The sequence below is a fragment of the Bufo gargarizans genome, chromosome 2 (assembly GCF_014858855.1).
Source record: "Bufo gargarizans isolate SCDJY-AF-19 chromosome 2, ASM1485885v1, whole genome shotgun sequence".
Classification (NCBI taxonomy): Eukaryota; Metazoa; Chordata; class Amphibia; order Anura; family Bufonidae; genus Bufo; species Bufo gargarizans.
In genome coordinates this window covers 592,687,556-592,709,673 of record NC_058081.1, presented here as the reverse complement: position 1 = coordinate 592,709,673, position 22,118 = coordinate 592,687,556, and the positions used below count along the sequence as shown (strand labels likewise).

The following is a 22,118-nucleotide window of genomic DNA, read 5'->3' as shown; positions in this document are numbered from 1 at the left end:
AATATACTGTGCAGACAGACCCCCCCCCCCATATACTGTGCAGACAGACCCCCCCCCCCCCCATATACTGTGCAGACAGACCCCCTATATAATAGAACCTATATATAGGAGGACAATCAGTCAAGAACCAATATGAGAATAGCTCCTGCAAAGGGTTAAAAGTGCTTTTGGCATGGATATTCATGCTTACCCTCGGCGCTTGCGCACTGGGACGTAATTTTTCCCTAGCATCACATTGCGCAGGCGCGTATATCGGGTGGATTTTAATGAGTTAACTGCGCTTGCGCACTGACCCGTGATTTTTCCCTACCTCGGCTCCCAGACGCATGCGCAGGTTCCCGGCGTCCTGCTAAGTTCAGCCTTGAGATGTTCACTAGAGTGTCCTTTTGGGCATGCGCAGATGGAGAAAAGTGAGACACGCCCCCCGACGTCATCGCTCGTGCGACAGGAAGTCAGAGGGTAGGGAATTCTCACGAGGTAGGGTAGAATAACGCGTCACCTGTTCTCCGTGTGTGAGTTGCTGGGCGGGGCTGCCGCGGAGCCTGGAAAGTTTTACCAAGTAGTAGGAGAGTTTTGGCGGCGGCAGGAGCTGGGTTTTCTCCATGAAGAAGAGGAAGGTGATGAGCGAGTCCGGCACACTGGGGGCGCTGTGTGGATGGAGGGGAGGGGGCGACGGCCTCAGGGGCAGAGCGGTGCCCCCGGGTTATGGGTGAATATGGGCACCGGGATGTTGGGGAGCAGTGCTGTGTAATGGGGCGCTGCAGCCAGGGCATTGGGGGTGCAGGATCTAGTGTGAACTGTGGCCGGGATAGTGAGCGGTAGGGTTGTCAGGTCACGTGGGCTGTCTGGTGGTTGCAGATGATGGAGGTGCTGTCTGGTTGGGTTGGGTACCAGATCATTCTAGGGGGGTGTCTGATGCTGATGGGTGCGGGGAATGTGCTGTCAGAGGGTGATGGTGGTGGAGGCAGTGGGTGAGATGTCAGATGATGGATGGGTAGTCAGATGGTGACAGAGGTAGTGGGTGATGTGTGGATGATGATGGAAGTAGTGGATGAGTTGTCCGATGGTGATGGTTGTAAGATGATGGAGGTCACCGTGGATAAATTGTCAGATGATGATAGTTGGGTGTCAGATGATGGAGGTAGTGGGTGAGTTGTCAGACCATGGTGAATGCAGTGGATAAATGGTGATAGTTGGGCGCTAGATGCCAATGGAGTCGGTGGGTGAGTTGTTGGATGATGAGAGTCGGGTGGTTGATGATGACGACTATAAGATGCTGAATGATTGGACGGTGTCAGAATATGTGAGCGGACGGACATTCATGGAGTCAAAGGATGAGTTTTCTTAGGATCCTCTGGAAGGTAAGGGTATGTTCACATGAATCACATCCATTGCAGTGAACGTAATCCACCGTCAAAACGCCATTGGTCGCTTTCCATCGACTTCGAAATGCTAAACTGAGCTGGCAGAAAACCACGAGCGGTTTTTAGCGGTGTTTCCACCACCCAAAGCGCTTCTGAATTATCCCACCCAAGGGCTGGGTACGAAAAGCTGTTCCGAAACGCTTGAAAGGTTCAGCCGGCAAAATCCGTAGTGGATTAGTAGCTGAAAACCGCTTTTCTTTGGCGGCGGGTTTATAGAGGAATTCTTACAAGCGGATTAGGTTGCCCTCATCAAGCAGAATTTTCCGACATAAAATCCACACTTTCGGAGTTTAACAAAAGTCTCCGATTATCTGGTGTTAATTATGGTGCTGATTTTGTTGCAGGTTTTTCCGCAGCGTTTTCCGCTGCAGAATCAATTTTCGTGTTGATTTGAACGGAAAGATGGTCAGGTAAGAAATCTGCAACACAGCGTTCTTTACGCTGCAAAATGTGAATTGCGCACAAGGCAGCGATAGGCAATTGTCAGCCCTATAGGATAACATGGGGGAAGCCTTGATGATGTGGATTTTCTGGCGGAAAGTTCCGCCTCCTGTAAGGGCACCCATAGAAGAGTATTTGGTTGAGGTTCCTCTGCTCCCCATTGACTTCTATGAAATCAAATCTGCTTCCAAGAAGTGACGTCACTTCTCTTGCGTTCTTCAGATCCGCTACTGAATAAACCCCTATCGTTTACACTGTGTACAAGGAGTTTTTAACTTTAAAGTTCGTTTTCCGCTGCTGAATCAGTGGCAGGTTTTAGCCACTCTCTAAATCCGCCACCAAAAACGACCTGTTTTCAGTTACTGATCTTCTACCGATTTTTCTGCCATGGATTTTGCCGTGTGAATTTAGCCTAAAGTGATAATGGAGGAACTGGATGAGTTATTCCCATATGCCAGTCCTGATCTCCCTGAGATGCGTCTAATTTAATGAGGCAGATGTCTCTTAGGCTCACGCCCTGCTGTGGGCCAGAACCTGAAGTCTATGCCAGCTACAGGCGGGCACAGACTTCAGTTATAATGGCGAAAAAATTACGTAGGACATGCGTCATAATTTGTGACTTATGCCACAATATGATAAATGCCCCTTATTGAGTTCTCTGGCAATAGTTTGGTGATGGATGTTGGAGACAGTAGGCAAGTTGGGTGACAATCAGAAGGTGGTGACGTAGGGGCTGGTGAGTTGTCTGATGATGACAGATGGTGGGCGAGTCAGTAAGTGGTCTGGTGATAGTTGGGCAGTGGGTGAGGGTATCAGAGGATGTCTGTGGTGGACTCAGGTGATGATTTGCATTGCCGCCTGTGATATTTAGCACGTAGCTTCCTGGGAAGCACAGGCTGAAGTATGAAAGCGAGCCTTGTACGAGTCCTCGTGTACTGGACCATTCATGGGGATCTGGGAACTGAAAGAGCAGAACCACAGTGCAAACCTCATCCTGCAGATCAATCTTTTCTCCATCGCTTTCTCTCTATTTCTTTTTTCTTTTCTCTGTTTCTTTAGTCTTTTTTTCCCCCCCATATTGCTCTTTCTTTCCTGTCTCTATCTCTTTCTTTTTTATCTTTCCTTCTCTCCCTCTCTCACTTTTTCTCTACTTCTCTCAATCTTTCTTTTTCTACTTCCTTCTCTCTTTTTCTTTCTTTCTTCTGCTTCTTTCGATCTTTCTGTTTCTTTTTCTGTCTCTCTGCTTGCTTTTTCTTTCTCTCATTCTTTTTCTTTTTTTCTCTTTCTCTGTTTCTTTTTCAGATTTTTTTTTTTCTCTCGTTCTCTCTTTCTCTATTTCTTTCGTTCTCTTTCTTTCTCTCATTCTTTCTTTCTCTGCTTCTTTTTCTTCCTCTTTCTCTGCTTTTTTGTTCTTTCTTTCTCGATTTCTTTCTCTTTCTGTTCCTTTGTCTCTCTCTTTATCTTTCTTCTCTTTCTGTCTTTCTCTTCTTTTCTCGGTTTCTCGCTCTGCTTTTGTTTTTTTTTCTTTGTTTCTCTTTCTTTATTTCCTTCTGTTTCTTTTTATCGTTCTCTTTTTCTTTTATGTTCTCTCTATCTCTTTCTCTGCTTCTTTCTCTGCTTTTCATTCTTTCAGTTTTTTTCCTCAGTTTCTTTTTTATATATCTCTCCTGTCTTTTTCTTTCTGTCTCTTTTATCTTGTTTTTTCTTTCTTTCTTTCTTTCTTTCTTTTTTTTTTTTTTCTTTCTATCTTCTTTTTTTCCCCTCTCTTGCTCTTTCTTACTCACTCTTTTTTTTCTCTCTCTCTTTATATTTCTCTCTATCTGTTTCTTTCTCTCTTATTCTGTTTCTTTTTTATCTTTTTCTCTTGATTTCTTTTCTGGCTTTCTTTCTCATATTTATACCGTATGAATAGTTTTTCATTTTATTTTGCACATCTTTCTGTCTGTCTTCTCCATTCCCTTGATTGACTGGGCTAGGCAAGATGATGCTGCTGAACCCGTCAATGCTCAGAAAACTGTATTCAGTCATTTCTTCATGACGCTGTGCTCCCACAAACCAGCAGTGCACTCTACTGAGAGGACTCCTCCTTTAGTCCTCTCCATTATGTGTGTGAGCTCAGGAGTCCACTCAATGTTTGTCGGTGCACAGCGTTGGAATGCAGGGAAGTATGAAGATAAAAATGACATAACCGGACTCCGGACCTACACTATACTCCGCTTACTCTGGTTGGGAGGAGATTTGGAGCTGACAGATTCTCTTAAAAAAGCATGTGGTGCTATTCTTCCTGTCAAAATGATGGACCCCATTATAAGTCAGTGGGGTCTGATGGGTCCTGTTGGAGCTACGCAAACCCGGAAGTTACAGAACGAGCAGAGCGCCGGCGACTTGGCCATTTCTGTAACTACACCTCCCCTGGCCCACGCCTACTGTGGTGATTCCCATCTCTACTATGGAGTTTGCATGTAGGCTGCCATAGTAGACTTCCTGCCTCAGTATAGGAAGTTACAGTAGGAAGTGCAACTCTGGAGCACAAACAGCCGCTAACATGTGCAATCTCAAGTTTTTTTAATTTGCATAATCCCAATAACCTCTCCAGTTCCTCCATGTTCATTGCATTATTTTACGGTGAAGATAACAAGATTTTTTTAATATGTGTCTCTAGTTAGCAGATGGAGTGCGAAGCTCGGCTCGCCAAAAAAATCAGACTTGCTCAGATGCACAGAAATCCTCTGATGATGAAGATGAAATCGGCGACTCTGTAAGGCCTGCAAAGAAGAAATGTCTGGTAAGGATCCCGGAGCATGTGTAGGTTGTGTCGTCATCTAGATATGTCTTCACGTTTTAGTTATATATGTGTCCGGGAATGCTGGATTTTCACCCTCTAAGCAGCAAATCTGCCGAGTTATGTGTCGCTATGGAAGCAGGGACTGCAGCTCTATAAAAAAAATAGGTGGATTTACGTCTCAGGACTAGAATAGCAGGATACCAGCCCCTGGTGGAGAGTTAACGGTGACGTAACGCATACATAACTGCCCTGCAATTGTCTAATCAGAAAAGCTTCTTCTAGCCAAGGACGCTCCAAGATGACATCCTAGTTGGCATTTGCTTCGCTTGGACCTCAGACTTTGGGCTCATGCACTCGAATGTACAACTGTAGGACCGCCGCATGTGGATGGTGGACCCATCCACTTGAATGGGGTCCGTGATCCGCATCCGACAGTCCGCACTGCAAAAAAGCGAGATTTTTGTGGACTCGCCTGTAAAATCTTTCTCGCTGAGTTCATTGGGGGACACAGGACCGTGGGTATAGCTGCTGCTGCCGCTAGGAGGCGACACTAAGCTAAAAAATTCTGAGCTCCTCCCGCTGGCTATACCCCCTCCAGCCTGGAGAGAGCATATCAGTTTGTGCACAAGCAGTAGGAGGAAAATAAATCAGAAATTAAATAACATAACAATAACCAGTGGGTCCGAACTCAAAGCTGAGGACCCCACAAGCCAAACAACCGCCGTCACCTGCGGCAAAATTAGAGAACAAACAAAGGGAGGGAGCTGTGTCCCCCAATGAACTCTGCGAGAAAGAGATTTTACAGGTAAGTCCACAAAAATCTTATTTTCTCGCTCATATCATTGGGGGACACAGAAGTGTGGGATGTTCCAAAGCAGTCCACGGGGAGGGAAGAAACCACACACCCATGGAAGTTGCAGGAGCCTAACATGCCGCAGCCCGCAAGACCTTGCAACCCAGAGCGGCGTCTGCTGACGCAAAGGTATGCACCTGGTAGAACTTGGTAAACGTGTGCAAGGAAGACCAGGTTGCTGCCTTACACAGCTGTAAAGCGTAAGCCTGGTGGAAACGGGCTAAAGAAGCGCCCACCGCCCTGGTCGAGTGAGCAGTGATATGGAGGGGCGGGAGCGATACGCCTTGGCAATGGCCAAGCGGATCCACCTGGCAATCGTTCCTTTGGAGGCTGCCAAACCCTTGCGAGGACCCTCAGGAATAACAAAGAGTGAGTCGGTATGCCGAAACGACTCAGAAGCAGATAAATAAATCCGTAGAGCACGAACCACGTCCAACTGGTGGAGGGCCCGTTCCCTAGGATGTGAAGGCGAGGGACAAAATGAGTGGATAACTATGTTGTCATTGACATGGAAGGCGGAGACAACCTTCGGAAGAAAGGAAAGCACAGGGTGAAGCACCGCCTTGCATTGGTGCAGAATAAGAAAGGGCTCCCTACAGGAGAGCCCCGCCAGTTCCGACACACACGTCTGATGGAGGGGACCACCACCGGAAAGGCCACTTTACAGGAAAGAAGGTGGAGATAAACCACGTCAAGAGGCTCGAAGGGAGCTGATTGGAGAGAACCAACAAAGTTCAAATCCCAAGAGGGTAAAGGGGGGGTGATAAGGAGGGACAGTGTGAGCCACCCCTTGAAGGAAGGTCTTAACCGGGGCCTTTTGTGCCAGAGGATGCTCGTAAGGATTGCAAGCGCTGACACCTGCACTTTTAGAGAACTAATACCAAGACCCAAATCTAGCCCCCTTTGCAAAAGGGAGAGGATTGTGGGAAGGGAAAAACGGATATGAGGGAGGTGACGGTCCGCACAGAAGCGCAGAAAAGACTTCCAAGTGCTGTGATATATCTTGGACGTCATCAGCTTCCTGGCCTTAATCGCGATGCGAATGACTCCATTGGAGAAACTCTTCAGATTGGCGATCTCAGTAGCCACGCCGTCAAACGTAGCTAAATGCTGGTGGAAGACTGGTCCCTGGGCAGAAAAGGCCACGGAGCGTCTCCCAGAAGAAGGATGAGATCGGTGTACCAGGCTCAGCGCGGCCAATCCTGGGCGATGAGAATTGTCTAGATGACCTCCCTCTTGATTCTGCGAAGGACCCGGAGTAGGAGAAGGAGGGGGGGGGGGAGAGAGACATACAGGAGAGAAAAGCTGTCCCATGAGGCCACCAGTGCGTCAACTGCGCATGCCTGGGGGTCCACTGTCTTCTAGCTGAGGAAGTCCGCTGTCCAATTCTCCGCTCCTGGAATGTAGACTGCTGATGGAGCTGGTACATGTTCCTCCACCCACTTTAGAGTCTTGGCTGACTCCGCCATCACCGCCCGACTGCGGGTTACCCCTTGGTGATTGATGTACGCCACCGCTGTGGCATTGTCCGCCTTGATCCAGACCGGCAGTCCTCTCAGGAGAGAAGTCCAATGAAGCAGGGACAAATGGATGGCCCGAAGTTCAAGGATGTTGATGGGTAATCTGGATTCCAACAAAGACTATTTGCCTTGGACTGTCCGAGGTGGAAAGACCCGCCCCATCCGAGGAGGCTGGCACCAGTGGTTATGACCGACCGGGAGAAAGGATTTGCCGGAGACCAGGTTTGGAGTTGAGAGCCACCACCTGAGGTCTGACCGCACCTGCGAGGGAAGGTTGATGGTATAGTCTGGTCCCGGGATGACAAGATTGCCCTCTGGAGAGGGGGAGTGTAAAATTGGGCAAATGGAAGCGCCTTGAAGGAAGAGACCATCGTTCCCAACACTCGCATGCAAAACCTGATCGACGGATGTCTGCCCCAGAGGAGATGATGAACCGACCGCTGAAGGGATAACCACTTGTCCGGGGGAGGAAGACTGTTGCCGCGGCCGTGTCGAGGATCATGCCGAGGAAAGTAATCCACCTGCTGGGATGCAGTGCTGACTTCTGGAAGTTCACCAGCCAGCCAGGGTGATGTGTAAACTGTCATTGTTCTGACCGAAGGTCGCAGCCTTGTCGTCCAGATAGGGCATCAGGGTGATGCCCCTGGAATGGATAAGGAGAGGCGCGAACACTTTCGTAAATACTCGCGGTGCTGTCGCTAGGTTGACCGGTAGTGGTGAGACTGCAAAGCAAAGAAAACGCTGGTGCGTGGGAGCAATGGGAACTTGCAGGTACGCGTCCTGAATGTCCACCGAGGAAATGAACTCGCCCCGTTCCAGAGAGGCAACCATGGAGCGGAGAGACTCCATCCTGAAGTGCTGGACCCTGTCAAACCAGTTCAGCAACTTGAGGTCTAGAACCAGGCGAACGGATCCCTTTTTCTTGGGGACGATAAACAGGTTTGAATAAAAACCTGTGAACTGCTCCACCAGTAGAACCGGGGAGATAACTTCCCGGGTCGAGATGGGACTGTAATGCCTGAACTCGGTCCCTGGGCATTTGCGAAAGAAAGAATCAGTCCGGCGGGGTGGAGGCAAACTCGATCTTGTAACCCAAGGTTACTATCTCGAGTACCCATTCGTCGGAAATGTGGGCTTGCCAAACTTTCTGAAAAAGGAGGATGTCCTGGTGCAGGCGAAGGGCCCATTCAGAGACCGCCTTAGCCACCCACGCGGAGGCAAAAATGGGATGAAGCGCAGAGCCAGCCTTCGCAAAGGCGGACTCAGTAAAAGACTTCAGGTGGCGATCCACGGGGTCCTGAAAGGACGTGCCATCAGCCACGGGGATAGCGGTATGCTTAGTGAGACACGTGATGGGCGGGTCCACTGTGGGCGGGGACGACCATTTTACAACCAGGTCTGGCGGAAAGGAGTATAACAGATCGAGGAGCTTAGAAGCGCTGAAACAACGGTCTGGATAGTCCCATGCCTTGGCAATGACGACCGAAAAATCATCATGCAAGGGAAAGGCCTTAGGGGCTTGTCTCGAGTGGAGAAAAGAAACTCCCTGGCGCTTGACTAAGGAGAGTCGTCCTGAACCTGGAAGGTGTCGCGGACAGCCACGACCAGGCTATCTGCCATGGAAGCAGTCTTAGAAGATTGTTCCAGATCCGAGTCTGAATCAAGTACCTCCCCTTTGGACAGTGTCTCGCCTGGGAGGGAGGACATATCTGGGCGTGGCCTTGGGGGAGGTGGAGACACTGAGGCGCCAGAAGAGGAAAGGTGTCCGGTTCTGGGGTGTTTGTGAGAAGGTCTGCCCCTGGGTTGGTTGCCCAAGGAAGATGCGGGATTCGGAGGTTAGGACTGGTCAACCAATCGACCCATGAGAGAAAGGGTGGATTGGGAAACTTTTGATAGGTCCTCTACTGCCCGGGATAGGGCGCTGGCCCATTCCGGTTCCACGCGGTCAGGAAGGGGAGTGCGGCTGCTTGGTCGGGATGGCTAGGGCCGGTCTGGACGCATGGCATGCGGAACACAGGGAGTCTGACTGGCCCGAAGTAACATGAGCTCTCATTTTGCGCAAGCATAGTGGGTGGGGGCTGGTGGCGGGCGGGTGTCAGTCGTGGGTTCGGAAATGTCTCTAAGAGCTGGTCCCAGGGCTGGAGGGATATAGAGTTGTCCTACCAGAAAGCTGCAGGTGGAACCAGGTCCTGATGTCCCCCAGTGATGCTTCCTGCCGACTGAGGAGAAGAGGGAGAGGAGCGCTTACTTCTCCCAGGGCCAGCGCGAAAAAATAGGCAACTCCACCCTCCAAGGAGTGTCTGGCGGGCGAGGGTCCCATTCCTTCAAGCGTAGGGGGCGGGCTCAGAGAATTCGCAACCTAGTAGGCCCCCAAGAACGGTGCTAAATTAGTTGTGGCGGCTGGCCGCGAAGGACTTCAGGTCGGCCGAAAAGCGGAACGGGGGGAGCGGGGGTTGCCCAGGAGAGGGAGGGCATGCTGGAGGAGGAAGAACCAGGGCCAAGCCCCATGTGCGAAGGACATGTGGGCCCCAGGGAGGGAAGGAGGGGTTAGGGGGGAATAGAGGGGAACACAGGAATGCTCACCCAATCCGGACTACTCACCCCATCCTCCTCCTCTGTTTACCCGATGGGTTCAGCGGGGTCACCTCCTCAGCTGCTGGCACCGAAGTGGTAGGTAGCTGGCAAGGAGGGAGGGCTGGATCCAGGTGACCCTTTGGCTGGCGGGAAGCAGGGGAGCGAGGCTGCCCTGGTTCTCTTCTTCTTTTTTTTTTTTTTTTTTCTTCTTGGGGGAGCTGGTCCCCTGGAAAACAGGGAGGCCAGGCGGCCCTGTTCCCCCTGTCTGAAAGGAAACGAAATAAAAAAAAAATGGCAGAATTGACCCTGCAAAGGGAGGTCTGCCTCCTACGGCACTAAGCTTAAAACTGATATGCTCTTTCCAGGCTGGAGGGGGTATAGTTGGCAGGGGTATAGCCGGCGGGCGGAGCTAACACTTTTTAGCCTAGTGCCGCCTCCTAGCGGCGGCAGCAGCAGCTATATCCACGGTCCTATGTCCCCCAATGATACGAACGAGAAATTAGTGCATGCACTATATTTTTGCAGTGCGGAGGCACGGAGAGAAACCCCACGCGGGCGAGATTTCCGTGCGGGTGCAAGGCGTGAGGTGAACGCATTGCACCCGCACTGAATCCGGACCCATTCATTTCTATGGGGCTGTGCTGTGCACATGAGCAGTGATTTTCACGCATCACTTGTGCGTTGCGTGAAAATCGCAGCATGCTCCTCTTTGTGTATTTTTCACGTAACGCAGGCCTCATAGAAATGAATGTGCGGATGCGGCTGCGCGAAAAAGTGGATTAAGGTGAGTTAAATTTTTTATTTTTAACCCCTCCAGCCCTATTGTACTATGCATTCTGTATTCAGAATGCTATTATTTTCCCTTATAACCATGTTATAAGGGGAAATAATACAATCTACACAACCTTGAACCCAAACCTGAACTTCTGTGAAGAAGTTTGGGTCTGGGTACCACATTCAGTTTTTTATCACGCGCGTGCAAAACTTATTGCACCCGTGCGATAAAAACTGAACAACGGAATGCAATCGCAGTCAAAACTGACTGCAATTGGGTACCTAACCGCACGGGTTTGCCGCAACGCATCCGCACTTTATCCGGACACGCTCGTGTGAAAGAGGCCTTAGGGTTTCCGTGCCTCCATTCTGCACCGGCCTTCTGGATTGATGTGGGGAGCACATGGCCGGTGGCTGTGTATTGTGGACCCGCTGTTTGCGAGCTGCAATACGGGCACGGCTGGGCAACGGTCATGTGCATGAGCCTTTTATCAGAGCATCTGCTCATTGATGTACTACAGTCTGCCATAAACGGCAGGCTTCAGTTTGACCACTGAAGGAATTACACCCAGTATTTGAAATCCACCTCAAGCCGTTAGAATGCTTTGTTGGCTATAAGGTGCGGCTTCAATATTAAAATTACATTTGGGAAGTCACTTTTGGGTAGACCCCTCTCCCCCGCCGAAAAAAAAATATATCCATTTGCGATCATAATTTACATGCACAAGGTTGTCCTCATGAGAAAAATCCTTAGCGGCTGCAGCTTCTGATCATTTAGTCTGATAACCCAGCCCAGTCGAGGTTTAAAGAGGTTTTCCGGGACTTAGATATTGATGGCCTATCCTCAATATAGGGGATCAGTATCTGATCGGTGCGGATCAGACACCTGGCACCCTCATTGATCAGCACCGAATGCTATACATTTAATGGAAGGCTTTGTTTACGGTGTAGTTTCCAGCATCGGTGTACTGCTGCTCAGTTGCCATAAACCTGAACAGGAGCTGAGCGGCAGTACGCTGGCACGGCCATTACCCACTGGATGGAGCTTTCTGCTCCTGTCTCCATCCACTGTATAGTTTCTGTCACCGGCGACTGCCCCCCAAAAAGCTGATCTTTTGGAGTATGGGGTTTCAGTCTGATATTGACTAGCTATCCTACGGCTAGGCCTTCAATACCTAAAGGCTGTCCTGGCAATCGCCTGCTCGCTAGCGGAGGAGACCACTGCTATTACATGCAGCGATCTCCTCCGCAGCATAGGAAGGATCGATCATTATACCATCACTCGTCCCCATGCTGTATAGTAGTTTGCCGGCGGCAGACGATTAGACACCACGATCTGGCGTCTGCAAACAATGATTATTTTTTAACATGTCAAAAGATTTGGATTGCACGATGGTGGAGTTCGTTCATCGGCCAATCGGCGACAGTTTTACACTGCCAGATGATCTCTAATGAGTGTTCATGTGAAAGCTCGTTAGCGATTATCTGCCAAAAAATCGGACAGTGTAATACAGCCTTTAGTCCCAGAAACCCCTTTAAGCTTTCAAATGACACCATTAACCTTTTCTAGGCACAGTATTTGGAGAGCTGTACGAAAGGTGTTACTTTCTGGTCTTGTGTTTCTGCACAGGAATAATGTGTCAGAAAATACTGTATATGGGGGTCAAATATGACTTTATTTTAGAATTCAGGTTTTATTTGCGTTTTGCAAAAGTGTAGAAATCATCCCACGAATGAAAAGATTAATCATTCTGTAATGAAAAGCTCTGCATAATTTGTTTGTTTCAAAATCTCAGTTTGCTGTCAGTGAATGAAGACATTCTTGTTTACATCCAAAAGCTGTAACCCAACCCTGATCATGTATAACTGCTACACTTGCACTGGTTTTATAAAACTGTAACGGTTAAAGGGGCTATTCCGTGAATAAGGTAAAAAATGAATATCAGACATCATATAGTAAAGAACAATCTCTTTCTAACATATCTAGAACCAGCCCTGTACCTCACATGGATCCAGAGATCTCCTCATTCATTGCTCTAATTGTTCTGCTAGATTTGAGTTGTCCGCTCAGGGAGCGTGTCCTTTCTGCTGTAGCTGGCCACAGTTGAAGGATGGAACTGAGCATGTGCTTCTATCTCAAGGAGCAGGACAGAGAAATTAGATAGCAGGTGGCGCTATACAGATTTCACTTAAATATGCCCCATTCACACGGCCGCATTTTTGGTCCGCGGCCCCGCAAAAAAGAACATGTCCTATTCTTGTCCATTTTGCGGACAAGAATAGGCATTGTTACAATGAATTCGCAAAAAAAACGAATGCAACATGGATATAACATCCGTATTTTTTAGCGGACTGCAAGATGCATACAATCTTGTGAATGAACCCTAAGGGCTCATTCAAACATATGGCCGCCGTGCCCAAATAGCGGTCCGCACAACACAGGCACCGGCCATATGATCTCCATGAATTGAATGGGTCAGTGATCTGTATGCTACAGAAAAACATAGGGCATGTCCTTTCTTCTGTGGTGCGGAGGCACAGGCCCGAAAGCCCACGGAAGGGCTTCCTTGTGTTTCCATGGGCTTCCGATCCGTGCCTTCACACTGCAAAAGTTAGAACATATCCTATCTTTTGCCAAATCTTGCTGATCGCGGACCCATTCCTGTTTAGTGGAAAAGGGTTATGCTAAAGAGGATGTATCTAATGTAAAATGGATGTATCTAATTTATTTCAGGCATCAACCCACAAAGCTTCCAACAGGAACCTATCCAAAAAGATTATATGTGACCAGAACAGTGGAAAACCCTGTGATAGCGCCAAGAGAGGTGCCAAGGCTGGTGCTCAGGCAAAAGGTCCAGGCAGGAGATGTCCAAAGATGACGGTCAGCACTCGGGTCCCTGCTCGTCAGGTGTCATATCATGGGTTAACAGATGATAGCTGTGATGGGATGACCTTGTTGGGCACAGCACTTCCAGATGGCAGAGGTGACAACAGTCCCTTTTTTGATGAAGACAGCAACCAGCCAATGCCACTTGGGAGATTCTTTGGAAACGCAGATCTAATGCAGGTGAAAATGTGAGGTCAGACTACACGCTGGGTTTGTTTGTAACCAGACACATAGTTTGACACCTTGCCAGTTTCATTCTCGTTGGGTTGACATTTATTATAAATTAACATGCTGCCAGTATCCTGAGCGCTGCAGATACAAATGGCAGCAGTTATAGTATCAGTGAAGATTGGTGTCTTATAATCTGATTTCTTTGACACCTAGGACTTTCCACCTGTGGCCACATCCCGCGCTTCTATGAGTAGACGAGAGCTAAGGAACCTCCACTACAGAGCTAAGGAGGAGGACGACGAGGAGGATGAAGGCCCGAATAACGAAGATACTATTTAAGTAAGGTATTGTGAAAGGAGCCCTGATCTACTAGCCGCCGGTGGGGACTCCATTAAGGTTTCCATCATTTTTGGTCAGAAGATGTTCTCGTTGTTAAAACAATGGAAAATTCTTGACATTTAAAAAAAATGGCAGAAAACATGATGGAAGCCACAATACAGATGTGAACAGAGCTTTAAGAAAAACATTTAGACATTTATAAAAACTGGTGTACACTCACTACTACTCTGATGGTGGAGTCACTCTGTACATACATTACATTACTTATCCTGTAGTGATCCTGAGTTACATCCTTTATTATAGCCCAGAGCTGTTGTAGAGGGAAGGAGTATTATGCAAATATATGTATACATGTATTTTATATATATATTAGAGGTGGGACGAATGCATTTTTTTTTTATATATCGAATCCTGTACATAAGAATTATAGGGATCTGTGGATGACACGGTTATGGAGGGGGATCTGTGGATGACACGGTTATGGAGGGGGATCTGTGGATGACACGGTTATGGAGGGGGATCTGTGGATGACACGGTTATGGAGGGGGATCTGTGGATGACACGGTTATGGAGGGGGATCTGTGGATGACACGGTTATGGAGGGGGATCTGTGGATGACACGGTTATGGAGGGGGATCTGTGGATGACACATATAGCATAAGATGCTATATATGGTATGTGTCATCCAGAACAGTGTCGTCCGCCGATTTTCCCCCCCTCCAGAACAGTGTCGTCTGCCGATTTTCCCCCCTCCAGAACACTGTCATCCGCCGATTTTCCCCCCTCCAGAACACTGTCATCCGCCGATTTTTTTTTTTTTTTTTTTTTTTTTTTTTTTTTTTTTCCCCTCCAGAACACTGTCATCCGCCGATTTCTCCCCCCCCCCTCCAGAACAGTGTCATCCGCCGATTTCTTCCCCCCTCCAGAACAGTGTCATCCGCCGATTTTTTTTTTTTTTCCCCCCTCCAGAACAGTGTCATCGGCCATTTCCTCCCCTCCATTGCCAGACTCATCCGCCGATTTCCCCCCTCCATTGCCAGACTCATCCGCCGATTTCCCCCCTCCATTGCCAGACTCCTCCGCCGATTTTCCCCCCCTCCATTGCCAGACTCATCCGCCGATTTCCCCCCCCTCCATTGCCAGACTCATCCGCCGATTTCCCCCCCCTCCATTGCCAGACTCATCCGCCGATTTCCCCCCCCTCCATTGCCAGACTCATCCGCCGATTTCCCCCCCCTCCATTGCCAGACTCATCCGCCGATTTCCCCCCCCTCCATTGCCAGACTCATCCGCCGATTTCCCCCCCCTCCATTGCCAGACTCATCCGCCGATTTCCCCCCCCTCCATTGCCAGACTCATCCGCCGATTTTCCCCCCCCTCCATTGCCAGACTCATCCGCCGATTTTCCCCCCCTCCATTGCCAGACTCATCCGCCGATTTTCCCCCTCCATTGCAAGACTCATCTGCCGATTTAATCCATATCCTGCAGTAACTTTAAATAAGCGGCTGCTAATCTCTACTAGTACCTTCTTACACCACTCCTCAGCTAGCTTCGGTAACGGGGCCAGGCTACAGCCTACAAGGCAGTGTGCGGGCGGCGCTCACAGGCGCCTGCACTGCCTGTTAGTTGTTACCGAGCAAGCTCTGATTTAAAGTTACTGCAGGACCAGGTCAGAGGATACTGATTACAGTTTAGAAGAAATGTACACTCCTGTGAGCGGCCAAAATGAATGGGGGCACAGCGTGATGTAGGGGGAGGGGGGGGGGGGGGGTCTGTGCCCACCCCTTGGCGGCGCCACTGGTGAAATAGCAGGCGTCTCGGGAGGCGCGGGGACGTGACGTCGTGGCAGGATTCGTCGGATTCGAAATTGTCGGGATTCGTCGTCCCACCTCTAATTAATATATATATATATATATATATATATATATATATATATATATATATATATATATATATATATATATATATTTATATTTATTATAATATAATATGCCTTGTATGGCCAGTATGAGTCCAATATATGCGTGGGGATGTGTATATGTATACCTAAGTGCCCCCAGGTTGTGTGGAGATAGAGATATATATATATACACACAGTTGATATAAAAATCTACACACCCCTGTTAAAATGTCAGGTTTCTGTGCTGTAAAAATGTGACCTATAAACTGTACAACTCAATTGAAAAACAAACTGAAATATTTTAGGGGGTGGGAAGAAAAAAATAAAAATGTGGTTGCATAAGTGTGCACACCCTCTTATAACTGGGAAAGTAGCTGTGTTCAGAATTAAGCAATCACATGTTAAATAAGAGTCAGCGTACACCTGCCATCATTTAAAGTGCCTCTGATTAACCCCTAATAAACGTCAGCTGCTCAAGTTGGTCTTTCCTGAAATTTCTTAGTCGCATCCCATAGCAAAAGCCATGGTCCACAGAGAGCTTCCAAAGCATCAGATGAATCTGATTGTTAAAAGGTATCAGTCAGGAGAAGGGTACAAAAGAATTTCCAAGGCATTAGATATACCATGGAACACAGTGAAGACAGTCATCATCAAGTGGAGAAAATATGGCACAACAGTGACATTACCAAGAACTGGACGTCCCTCCAAAATTGATGAAAAGACGAGAAGAAAACTGGTCTAGGAGGCTACCAAGAGGCCTATAGCAACATTAAAGGAGCTGCAGGAATATCTGGCAAGTACTGGCTGTGTGGTACATGTGACAGCAATCCCCCGTATTCTTCATATGTCTGGGCTATTGGGTAGAGAGGCAAGACGAAAGCCTTTTCTTACGAAGAAAAACATCCAAGCCAGGCTACATTTTGCAAAAACACATCTGAAGTCTCCCAAAAGCATGTGGGGAAAAGGTGTTATGGTCTGATGAAACCAAGGTGGAACTTTTTGGTCATAATTCCAAAAGATATGTTTGGCGCAAAAACAACACTGCACATCACCAAAAGAACACCATCCCCACAGTGAAGCATGGTGGTGGCAGCCAAGGGGCTGTATTTCTTCAGCTGGAACTGGGGCCTTAGTTAAGCTAGAGGGAATTATGAACAGTTCCAAATACAGTCAATATTGGGACAAAACCTTCAGTCTTCTGCTAGAAAGCTGAACATGAAGAGGAACTTTATCTTTCAGCATGACAACGACCCAAAGCATACATCCAAATCAACAAAGGAATGGCTTCACCAGAAGAAGATTCAAGTTTTGGAATGGCCCAGCCAGAGCCCAGACCTGAATCCGATTGGAAATCTGTGGGGTGACCTGAAGAGGGCTGTGCACAGGAGATGCCCTCGCAATCTGACAGATTTGGAGTGTTTTTGCAAAGAAGAGTGGGCAAATCTTGCCAAGTCAAAATGTGCCATGCTGATAGACTCATACCCAAAAAGACTTAGTGCTGTAATAAAATAAAAAGGTGCTTCCACAAAGTATTAGTTTAAGGGTGTGCACACTTATGCAACCATATTTTATTTTTATATTTTTTCTTCCCTCTACCGAACAGATTTCAATTTGTTTTTCAATTGAGTTGTACAGTTTATAGGTCACATTAAAGGTGGAAAAAGTTCTGAAATGATTTATCTTTGTCTAATTTTTTTACATCACAGAAACCTGACATTTTAACAGGGGTGTGTAGACTTTTTATATCCACTTTGTGTCTATTTGTCTATCTATATCTATATATTTTATCTCTCTCGGCATGGTTATTATGCTCTCCCCCCACCTTACACTGGTGTGTGTGGTGCCATGGTGTATGTGGGGGATTAACACCTTGGACAGGAATTCCTTTGTCTGTACAGATCCTGAGCCTCAGGGGGCCAACTGGCAGTCATCTGTTACAGTCTTAGTGCATGCATTCCGTCACATGCACCTTAGGGTTCGTTCACACGACCGTATGGCTGCTTCAGTGTTTTTGCGGGCCGTTTTTAACAGATACGTTTTTTGTTTCCGTTGTGTTTCCAGTTCAGTTGTTTTTCTGTATGGCATATACAGTATACAGTAATTACATAGTAAAAATTGGGCTGGGCATAACATTTTCAATAGATGGTTCCGCAAAAACGGAAGGGATATGGAAGACGTACGGAGTACATTCCATATGTGTTCATTTTTTATTTATTTTTTTGCGGACCCATTGACTTGAATGGAGCCACCGAACGTGATTTGCAGGCAATAATAGGACGCGTTCTATCTTTCAACGGAACGGAAATACGGAAAGGGAATGCATACGGAGTACATTCAGTTTTTTTTTTGCGGAAGCATTGAAACGAATGGTACCGGGGAGGTGGGCTGCTTTTGGGCTTATATTAGCCCAAGCCAGGACAAAGGCTCTTTTTTCTTGGGACTGGAACACAAACAGAGACATGGGAGAGAGATGAACTCCATGAAGGAAGAGAGGCAGAGCAGCCCCACATGCTCCTGGAGATGGCTGAGTAACCCTTTCCCTCCTGCATTGCAGTGCCACATATTCTGTCTGCAATTAACCCTTTCCCTCCAGAATTGCAGTAACCTCTTTACTGCTGCCACCAATATTAACCCCATGAGGTACCCCTGATTTACCCCTATTCACCCCTGGCCTGCATTATGTTCCCTGTAGTATATCCCTGTCCTGCATCATGTATTAACCCTTGCAGTGCCACTATTGTGTTTACCCCGTAGGGACAGAGTGTGTAGCCAGGTTGGGTGGACTGCTGGTATACGTATGTGTGTATGTAAATGTAATGTCTAGGTAGATTTGTGGGGTGGAATACAGTGCATAGTCTTTTATGATCGCTGCCGTAGTATAGTGATAGTAAGTCGCATGTAGTTTAGTTCAGTGTAGAGTAAGGCAATCGGAGAGCGTTTTATATTTAAGGTATAAATAGGCGGAGTCATCTCTAAACGACTCACGCTTATTTATGAATATTTATTGAGATTACCCAAAATATCACTAATTATTATCCCCTTTAACAGCTGTGCTCACTATTTTGATGGTAGAACCACTTTATACATACATTACTTCTCTACTATTAATCCTCAGTTACATCTTGTATTACACTCCAGAGCTGCACTCACTGTTCTTCTGGTGGAGTGACTGTGTACATACATTACATTACTTATCCTGTACTGAGCCTGAGTAACATCTTGTATTACACTCCAGAGCTGCACTCACTGTTCTTCTGGTGGAGTCACTGTGTACATACATTACATATCCTGTACTGATCCTGACTTACAGCATGTATTGGACCCCAGAGCTGCCTTCACAATTCTGCTTTTTCAGAATTGCTGAAAGCTGTAAACGAGCGGTCATGTCTGACAGCAGAAGTGACCTACAGTTTCCAGTAACAAGCAGCAGAATTGTCGGCAGCTCTTGATTGATGATAAAGACACAATAAACCTTTCAAGTTAGTGCCGAATAGTAAGTGAATTGAACACTCTGTTATCAGATATGTCAGTGACTTATGTACAAGCGTAGCAAAACTGAATTTGTCAAATGTAGCAGAGCTGCATCCGTTTTCTCATTATCTACAATGCACAAGCAATACAGTATCCACAGAAATGACTAAGCGGGGTAACACTCTAATTTCTGTATTCTCCTGTCTTTTCAGGCACTCCGCAGCCAGCACACTGGAACGATCCCACTACCTTAATGCTTCTTACACTTGAACTGCGTTCAAGCCAAAGTGCTTTTATTTGTATATAAACTGAGATCCATTCGCTTGTAATCAGTTTCTGAAGTGAATGGAGGAAACGGAGGGCGAGCAGTACACCGTCCCAAAGCTTCTGGGCTTTTGTTGCCAATGGAAAAGTGTCTTCAGGGACTTATCGTGTTGAATCCTGTACCCTTCAGTGGTGGTATTCCTGCTGCCAGGAATATCAGTATTAAAGGGGCACTCCCATCTTATCAGGTATGGCTCATCTGCAGGATAGGCCATAAATATCCAGTAGATGAGGGGCCTCTGGGAACCACACCCTGACCCCATCAGTCCGGCCTCTGGCCACCGCATCCAGGCTGTGATTTAATAGAGGGGTGACCAGGATTACTGAAACTAGCTGCTTGTGGTATGCCGTTTCCGTAAATCCAGAAACTGCGTAGCACAGCGAGCGCGGCTGTTTCTGTATACCCGGCCACGTCTCTGTTCTGCCGCAGCCAGAGATCACCTTGACGGGGTCAGAGGGCCCACATCTATCAGACATTTATGGCCATTCCTGTGGCTATGCCTTAAATGTCTCAGATGGGAATCCCTTCCCCCACACACAGTGATGTGTAATTTATATTACTTTTGTGTATATTACGTTCACTACTTTTTCTGTATGTAACATTGAAGGAATTGGTGGAGCTGAAACTATTCAGAATGGAGGAAAAGAAGAAAGTGAATTGTCGAGCAACGGCTGGAGAGTCACAAGATGTGCGCCTCAGGTGTTAAGGTGTCGTGCGAGACAAAGGAATTTGAATAACATCCTGTAGGGGCAATTTAGGAAACGGTCAGATGTAGCAGAGCTGAGGTTGTTTTCTGTGGCTTCCCATCGGACTGCATTTGCTTTCGCTGCACAACTGCTTAGTCCCTAAGATTTGAATGACCCATTCAGCTCTGCTTCATCTGTTCGCACAGCGATGGAAGCGTTAGCGTTGAATAGTATTTTCTCTTTTGCTTAGTGAAGGCATGACGCAAAGATTGACACTTTTAAGTGGACTAACTGCAGATTTAGTAGGGCGGAGTTTGTTGTGCGGCATGACGTGCACGCTGTGGCTTTCTAACGGACTGCAAGTTAACCTACTGCATTCTCTCAGGGAGTTAACACTAGAGACAGAACAAGCGGTCAAATCACAAACTCAGCCCTGCTGCATCTGTATGTGTGTGTATATATGTTTACTGTGTTTTGAAGAATTATGTATTGACTATATTAAATGTCACTTCTGGTAGTGTTTGCATCTAAAGTCACCCGCAGGTTTAGTTACAGTGGTTCCCTGCAGGGTTGTCTCTTCTATATATGTAAGCTGAACAGAGAAAAGCTTTAATGTCCTGGATGAGACCGAGCCAAAAAGTCCACTGCTGCCCCCAACCCGTGTCCACGTCATAATCCTTCTGTACTACTTCTGATTGGTAGTCGCTCAGGAGTGAGGTGCTCGAAAGTTGCCACCTGTTCCTTGGTCCTCCTTTGCTAGGCAACAATGTAAACACAAAAAGTAGGAAGACTAATGGACTGTCTTATTAATAACTATTGCATTTGTAAACTAGGTTTTTACTTAAAAAGGTTGCGCAGATTATTATTTTATTTTTTCTTCACATTCCACGATATTCCTCGAATATCTGTGGAAAACTCCATCCTCACCTGCTGCCCGCTGCTGTTCCATTCTGACTCCCTTTACTGGTCGGCGGTCCTCATCTGTCAGCTTCTGCATGGACAGCATGACTCTGACCTCGGTGGTGATGAGTCCCCAAGCGGTGTGTCACTGCTTGGTCATGTTCATATTGGGGACATGCCAGCCGCCATGGCACATGCAGCCCTGTACACGCAGAAAGGAAACAAAAGACCAGTAAAGAGAGAACCAGGAGGGAGCAGGTGAGTATGGATTCTCCCACTAGTATTCCAGGCTGTGGTGCAAATTTAAAGACGACCTGTCACCGTTCCTGACATGCCTGTTTTAATAGCTTCATGCATTCCCCATGTAATAACAACAGTTTTGGAGAATCTAGTCTTATGGCTCTATTATGTGCGATTCCTGTATTATTTCTACTAGAAGTTATAAATGAATTATTAGCAGTCTGCAGTAAGGGTACAAAGGGGAGGTAACAAGTTGGGGGGGGGGGGGTGTACCTGCACAGACTGAAAATGGCAGCTCTGATTGGATAGAGTGAGTCTGTGCAGGTTCACAACCCCAACTTGTTACCTCCCCTCTGTACCCTTATTGCAGACTGCTAGAAATTCACTCATAACTTCTAGTAGAAATAAGCACAACATAGAGCCATAAGAATAGATGCTCCAGAACTGGTATTGCATGGGGAATGCATGAAGCTATTAAAACAGACCTGTCAGGATGGGTCCGTGGAAAAATCGGAAAATGCACCGTTTTGCAGCCGAGACCGTGATCCGTGTATCCTGTCCGTCAAAAAAATATAACCTGTCCTATTTTTTTGACGGACAACTGTTCACGGACCCATTCAAGTCAATGGGTCCGTGAAAGATTGGCATCCATGTCCGTAGGTTACTTTCATACAGACGGATCCAAAGATCCGTCTGCATAAAAGCTTTTTCAGATCTAAGTTTTCACTTTGTGAAAACTCATATCCGACAGTATATTCTAACACAGAGGCGTTCCCATGGTGATGGGGACGCTTCTAGTTAGAATATACTACAAACTGTGTACATGA

At 47.3% G+C, this 22,118-nt stretch overlaps 1 protein-coding gene across 2 annotated transcripts; it reads left to right on the top strand.

The window, feature by feature from the left end:
• The first annotated feature begins 471 nt into the window (after window positions 1-471).
• Window positions 472-20,683, top strand: C2H1orf174 (chromosome 2 C1orf174 homolog). 2 transcript variants are annotated; one of them, XM_044278265.1, is made up of 5 exons: window positions 472-617; window positions 4,528-4,650; window positions 13,106-13,438; window positions 13,643-13,768; window positions 19,353-20,683. In XM_044278265.1, the coding sequence occupies exons 1-4, from the start codon at window positions 603-605 to the stop codon at window positions 13,766-13,768; spliced, it is 597 nt and encodes a 198-aa protein (XP_044134200.1). In that variant the 5' UTR covers window positions 472-602; the 3' UTR covers window positions 19,353-20,683. The 2 variants fall into 2 exon arrangements, with proteins under 2 accessions (XP_044134200.1, XP_044134201.1); XM_044278266.1 differs by having other exon boundaries at window positions 13,643-13,773.
• Window positions 20,684-22,118: the final 1,435 nt, after the last annotated feature.